The sequence below is a fragment of the Necator americanus genome, chromosome I (assembly GCF_031761385.1).
Source record: "Necator americanus strain Aroian chromosome I, whole genome shotgun sequence".
Taxonomy (NCBI): domain Eukaryota; kingdom Metazoa; phylum Nematoda; class Chromadorea; order Rhabditida; family Ancylostomatidae; genus Necator; species Necator americanus.
The window spans coordinates 15,500,693-15,507,662 of NC_087371.1; the positions used below are offsets into that span (position 1 = coordinate 15,500,693).

The window sequence follows — 6,970 nt, forward strand, 5'->3', positions numbered from 1 at the left end:
CTCTATTATCTCTAGCAGCCAAATGTGAGCTGATTCCTCGCGATCACAAGCGCAAAAATATCGCTGAACTTGAATAAGATGGCGATAAAAATGAAATTGCAGTAATTCCATCGCGAGTTAAAGATTTCTCCCAAAGAAAGATATCTTAGTCAGTTACCTATGTATGATCTGAGCTGTTCTTGTACTTAGTTATCACAATCGTAAGCGGGGGCAACTGCTCAGCGATAAGGACGCTTGTAGTTCTTAGGCCCGCCCCAAGTAGTGCGTCATCGTGGCTTAGGTGCTACCTTTAAAAAAAACCACTTGAGATATTCTTGCGGTGGGTGGACATTTTATAAAAACATGAAAGCGCAATCGGAAACGTTCTTAAAGCTGTTTCCGGGGTATTTCATTAGCGATTTAAGTACGGTAATTCCAAGTATCCATGTGCAAAGTATATAAGGATTTGGTTGGGATCGTTCGTGGAAGCAGCGTTAGCTCCGCTCGGACTGCAGTGTGGTGCTGGCTGTCCCTCTCGATGTAAACTGTTGTGCTCCACCACTCCGCGAGTAGGACAGGCAGAGGCACAAACGCCACCTCGTTTTGACCCCACTCTCACTCAAGAAGGGTTCAAGAAGGTCCACTTCTTGCTAGTCTCTCGGTTCTTAACTTTTATGACGTGAAGTATATCGGAAGGGTATTACTATGACGTACTACTGTATTGTAATAGTAGTTTGACTACTACTATATTCCCTCGTCGTTAGACAAAATCGGCCGTCAATGGCAATCTGCGCTTGGAGACGAATTCACAGTCGGGTTAAAACGGGCTGAAGTTCGGTCCAAACGCTGCTTATATAATTGCGCCAGGCTTCAGGTCGTTGTGATCCCGCTTCATTGTTGGCAGATTCGCTGCGCGATCCAATCAATAGACATCGATAATGGTCGACCGCTGTCTCCATTGTTCATCGTTGGAATACGTCGGCATTCTCCTACGACGATCCTAGGGACAAACGATTATCAGTGAAATTCTTCACGTCGAAAGGTGCTGCTATCAAACCTCATGAATCTCGCTCTCGTCCGTTCCCACGCTCTTGCGACGGTTACTTCTCTTATAGTAGGTGGGAACAATTCCATCGTCCTATCTGCAAGGAGAACTTGTCCAGTCGTCAAATGGTCGATCTTAACTCGACGCGTAAGGGAGCGCTTATGGGGGTTTAGCGCCTTTGAGTGCACCATAAATGCAAAGTGCATTTGTATTTAGATGTTAATCATACCTATTTTGGTGTTATTTAAGTTTTATTCTAATAAATAGACTTATGATAATCAAAACAAGAAATAATCCGTAGTTTTCGATATTTCCGTTCTTCATCTTCTATAGAAGTCAAAGAGTGTACAGGTTAATCCAGAAATGACAAAAGCAACTGAAACAGAAATCTTTGGTAATTGCAGAGACAGATCACTAACAAAAATAGACCCTTACCGCACATTGACAACAGATGAGAGGAAATAAGGGTTACATACGTATTTTCGTCCACGTCTTCTTTTCTTACCTCCGGATTTAAAAGATTTTTCGCCTTCAGTACTAGAAGCAGAGATGAATAACGAACGAGTCAGGGTGTAAGCCAGTCATCTTCATCATTTTCAAAAGGTGAACGTGAAGCGGCGCATGCCAGGGAGGAAAGATGTGCATGCGCGTCGCGCTTACACGGAGGAACACGGTGGGTGCCGACCATACGCACTTTCTATGCAGTTGTCGACCATGAAAAACAAGTATGTGATGTAGAACACGTAATTATAAATAATTGATTATAATAATATAATAATAATAATAAATAATATATATAATAATATAATAAATAAATAACAATATAATAAATAATATAGTTACAACGGCCATAAAGAGCGGGCTCTCAAATACCCGAAAAATTAAATCAGAGATACAACAAACTGAAAAGAAGGCACGAAGATCAGGGATTAGGGGAAAGAGCACGGAGGATCAAACCACAGCAAATGAAAAACCAATTTCAATTGTGATTTTGTCAAATCCGAAAGCACCATGTCTGTAGAGATCGACTCCAGACAGTATTGTTAGTAGTGTGATGAGAAACATAAGGAAAAACTAGAAAATCAGTGTTGATTGCTTGGATCTACATTTTTCATATTGAAGAAGAAAAGATTAGGCTTACTCGAATATTTACGCATAAACAACAAGTCGGTGTCCCCTGAGCAATTGAACTAAATTCTTGAAAAAAAGAAAGAAGTCGAGTATAACTAATAAAAATCAATTGATCATAGGAAGGATAGCCTCATCATGCCCGGCTTGCATTCGAGGAAGGTCTTTTTCGTTGTAGAAAACCTCTGCCGGTCTGTTAGTCCATGTGAAAGCTCCATCCCAGACATAGATGTTCCGTGTATATGTGACTTGACTCACTTGACTTAATCGGCGGGCTGATGTCATCGCCTGACGCGATTACCCGCATCTTCGCCGAGGTGTGCCGTCCTTGAACACAGCTCTGCCCAACCTTCTCGATCTTCTGCGAGAGCTTGCACAGAATCAATCCATTCGTCGCTATTCCATATTCTGCGAAACCTTACGTCTCGCCTGAACTGCCTATCCACGCCGAGTGTCCTCAGTTCCTCTTTCACCGCCTCAGTCCAGAACTTCCGTTTTCGGCCAGGTGGCTTCTTCCAGCTCGAACTCGACGAACTCCTCAGAACTCGCTGAACAAAGCGATCTGCCGGTCTCCTTAATATATGACCAAAGAAGCGAAGACGATTTACTTTAGCCACTTTCGATGGCGGTGCAAGATGATGATGTTTTCTACGTGTCATCCGCCGGTATACCACATCAATTTCTGCGTAAAGATCTTCATTGTGACATACCCTAGGCCAAAAGTAGCCAAGTAGCCGTCTAAGCAGCTTTCGTTCCGTGCAGTCAAGCCTCTCCATAACCGTTGATGGTGCTGACCAAGTCCCCGATCCGTACATCATGATGGGGCGAATTGCGGATAGGTAGACTCGCAGCTTGACTTCGTTGGTGATGGGGGTCGACCACAGGCATTTCGTTAAGGAGTTAAATGCAGACGCATCTTTGCTGAACATCTCTAACATCTCATCTAGCTGCCATTGTTCTTCAGTGTACAGCCTAGATAACAGAACTCATCGACGAGTTCTATCGGTTGTCCGTCCACCCTGATTCCCGTTCGAGGTCTCGAAGAGATCCACATCTGCTTGCATTTATCAGGGCGTAGGCGGCATAGGCTGCAGCCAGCTTCGATACAAGGTTGACAACATGTTGAAGTACTGCTTTCCGCGAATATAACAATATCGTCGGCGTACTCGAGGTCGGTCAAGGGGCACCCTGATGGTGCTAAGACAATCTCGGCAGGACACTGGTCGACTGTTCTTCGCATAATATCGTCGATTGCGAAATTACTTCAGTTACCACTTCAAACGGTGTTGTACATCCGGCTGGTGTTCGAACTGCAGCAGTTGTTGTTCGTTGATTCATGTCATCAAGCAAGCGAAGGAACTTTCCTGGTACTCCATTGGCGCGGAGCGCGTTGAGAAGACGGCCTCGGTGAGGGGAGTCGAACGCGGCTTCAAAGTTCAGAAACGCCAGTTGCATTGGCTTCGAATACCGCTGCCAGATTTCGATCACTCTCCTGACGATGAACACCTGGTCAATCGTAGATCGGCCAGGACGAAAGCCAGCTTGCTCGTCGCGCGTTGTTTCTTCGCGACGTTTAATGAGTCGGTCCAGGATAATGCGCTCCAATACCTTGTACATAACACGCAGCAAAGAGATTCCTCGATAATTCCTGGGGTCCGTGACGGATAACTTCTTGTGGAGGGGAATTATGATAGCGTATCTCCACGAATCGGGTATCCTTTCGTCTATCCATATTGAGCGGATGATCTTTGTCATCTCACGAATCCCAGACGGAGGAAGATATTTTAGCATTTCTGCGCTAATCCCGTCGTCTCCACCAGATTTTCCATTCTTCATTTTTTGAATACAGACAAGGACCTGCGACTCGGTCCCTGGCTCCTCGTTAACCGCATATGTCGGTTTATGAACGTGTTCGAGTTCAGGAGCTGACGGTGCTAGCCGGTTCAGCAAGGTCTTGAAGTGTTCCTTCCAAATTGGAAGGGTTGTTTTACCAACAGCTACCCCATTGGCAGTGTTGAGGAAAGTGGAACATCTTTTCATTTTGCCGCTATACTGTTTTAGTAGATCATAGGCTTTTCGCGGGTTCCTGTCCTCCCACGCCTTCTCAAACTCCATCGCTCTTGACGTCCACTCGTTATCGCGGTCTTGTTGCAGTTCACGACGCAGCTTCCTTCTAAGACGCTTTTTCTGGTTGAAGTCACCAGCGCTGCGCGCGACACATACAGAATTGTATGTGGATTTTGTTTCCGCAGATGCAAAGGCGAACTTCTTCCGCGGCAATAGAACCGGGAGCGTTTCCCTTGTAGCGTCCTGGATGCACTTTGTGAAGGAATCCGCATCGCTAAGCTTCTTCCTGGTCCGTACTCCAACATGAATAGACACACGTAGACGGAATTTTCTTCTGCATTCATCGTCTTTCAGACCTGCCATGTCGATTTTCGGTTGAAGAGGAACTCCTCGGTTTCTCTTGTGGAACCGTATCTTGAAGCTGAGAAGAACTGGACGGTGGTCAGAGTCGAACGCGACGTCCCAAACAGCTCTAGATTTCCGGATATCTGACTGAGGAATGTTCCTCGCCAGAACGTAGTCGAGCTGAAGTTTAAGAGTCCTCATCTTTCGCTTGCGCTGCTCTTCAGGCGTTAAAAGGGTTAACCTCTGCCACGTGAGCTGATGGCGTCGATGATTCCTTTTAAACGTGGAAGCGATGATGAGGCCCGTCTGTACGCACAAGTCGACCAGACGGTCACCGTTGTCCGACGTGCGCTCCGCTGGATAGTACCATTTTCCTAGCACATCGGATTGCTGTTCGAGTCCCATCTTCGCATTTGCGTCGATTCCGACAATGACCACCTGCTGGCTTGGTATTTTAGACATCAACGCATGGAGTTCATCAGAGGAGGCGTCCTTAGTGTTGTCCTCAGCGGTTTCCGTAGGTGCGTGAGCTTTGATCCAGAGTTTACGTCCTCTGCGATCCCGCAGTCGTAAAAAAGCGCATCTAGACGACGTTGAGCCAAATTCTTCCACCAGGTTCTTGTAATCGTTCCTCACAGCTATCGCGCAGCCACCTACTTTGTTCTCATCAGCATCGCCGCAGTATATGGTGTAATTTTCGATGCTGATGACGGACGCCCCTCATGCGTGTTTCCTGCAGTGCAGCAAAAGGCACACAGAGATATCGCAGAAGTCTGGATAGAGCGGCTTGTTGGAGTTCACTCGATAGTGTTCGGCAGTTCAGCGTGAGGAAACGAATGGTTGTTGCCAAAGATTCCATGCTCCCTTCAGGCAGTTGACCTTTCAGGTTATGGGCTTTGGCGGTGTGCTGGACAACAGCACCTTTTTGCAATGTATGGGAAGCTTCCGCCATATAACAGTGCAGGTTATATAGCTCGTACGTTCCCAATGCGTACACTCGAACGCCTGACTGCGTTTGGTTAAAGCAGGGCCACCACGTGCAGGTAACAATCAGACTCGTATACGTGGCCCTAATATGGATATAGGCTGAATTTTTTTTTCTGGAGGCGAGAAAAGGTAAGAAGCGTAAAAAAAAGGTTGTAATTTTTGAAAGGAAAAAAGGAAAGGAAAGAACCAAAAGGAAGGATGAAGCTCTAACAACTGGGAACGAATATTTCGAACGAGATGAAGGTGGAAGCGTAGAGCTACTAATAATTTTCATCGTTTTATGAAAATTAAAACAACAGTGTAGGTACATTCCCTAACGACTCCACAGACAATTTCTTCCGAGCAAAAAAATCTTTCCCCTCCCTTCACCTCTCCCACTGTCCCTTCCCTCGGCTATAATTTGTGCATCCATACTTTAAGATTCATCGGCATGGTTTAGGGAATGCAATAGTCGGATCGAAAATACGTCAAGCGCTGTGGAGCTGCGCATGCGGCTGCGCTGGGAGCGGTGTATTTAAGCCGAAGTGGTTGCGGTCGAGTGGAATCATCGTTAGGTTCACTCCTTATGCAGAGAGTGAGCGGCGGGTCCGGGGGCCCCAGAACGCACCCGCTGGCTTGCTGTGCCGCTTCGACTGCAACCGCTCACGCAACTGCACAAACGTCAGGTCGTTTTAACCCAGCTGTATAGAGACGGGCCAAAACGAAATGTCTCGTGGCGCAGCTGCTCACCCCAGGTTCCAGAACGTCAGTTCGAGCTGCTTACGTGTTTTATTTGACTTCAATCATACGCGTTTCTGAATGACATCTAGCCAGATTGAAGAAGTTGTGTTTCGTATTTTTTTAATTACAACATACAATACAACTCGTTTGAGTCCGTAATAATCCATTGGAGTTCTTTCATCCCGGGTGCTGATTCTTTTTTTCTAGGCCATCAAAAAAACGAAGTAGACGAAAAGAGTTCTTCTTCACATAATTAGAAGGTGGTTTGTTATCAATATGAAAATAATGTTAATATTAAAACGATCGTTGATAGATGCAGTTTTGACCGCCCTCAATAATCACTCAACCGCGAGAAAAAATACGTTTTCACCACACGCAGATTCCTGTTTTTGCGATTTAGTTATACCCCGACGATCATCTCGGGTTTATATCCTTTGTTTATCCAATTTTCATTCCGGGGTTTGATGCAGTTGTGTAGGCGTTGCGCCGCTCGGAACGATGCAACTGAGACAGCGATTAGAAATCGGGGTCCCGGCCGGTCTCTGTTTATCTCTGCAGCGCAAATAGAGCTAGCAATGACCCCATCCCGGTTCTAAATTCTGATTCCGAGTGGCCGCTCACGCAGTCGCAGTGATCTTGGATCGCTTTCATCCAACTATATCAGTTCGCAGTTCCTCTCTTTGATGTTACCTCAAATAG

The 6,970-nt window shown here is 46.0% G+C and overlaps 3 protein-coding genes across 3 annotated transcripts; all 3 read right to left on the minus strand.

The window, feature by feature from the left end:
• Nucleotides 1-1,344: 1,344 nt before the first annotated feature.
• Nucleotides 1,345-5,516, minus strand: RB195_005655 (uncharacterized protein; the record flags this gene model as incomplete). Its single annotated transcript, XM_064178291.1, has 6 exons — nt 1,345-1,400; nt 1,460-1,561; nt 2,454-3,124; nt 3,171-3,250; nt 3,425-5,283; nt 5,366-5,516. 6 exons carry the CDS (start codon nt 5,514-5,516, stop codon nt 1,345-1,347), a joined length of 2,919 nt encoding a protein of 972 aa, XP_064035356.1.
• RB195_005656 (uncharacterized protein) lies at nt 2,434-3,081 on the minus strand (the record flags this gene model as incomplete). The annotated part of the gene is made up of 1 exon (XM_064178292.1): nt 2,434-3,081. The coding sequence occupies one exon, from the start codon at nt 3,079-3,081 to the stop codon at nt 2,434-2,436; it is 648 nt and encodes a 215-aa protein (XP_064035357.1).
• RB195_005657 (uncharacterized protein) lies at nt 3,350-5,026 on the minus strand (the record flags this gene model as incomplete). The annotated part of the gene is made up of 1 exon (XM_064178293.1): nt 3,350-5,026. One exon carries the CDS (start codon nt 5,024-5,026, stop codon nt 3,350-3,352), a length of 1,677 nt encoding a protein of 558 aa, XP_064035358.1.
• Nucleotides 5,517-6,970: the final 1,454 nt, after the last annotated feature.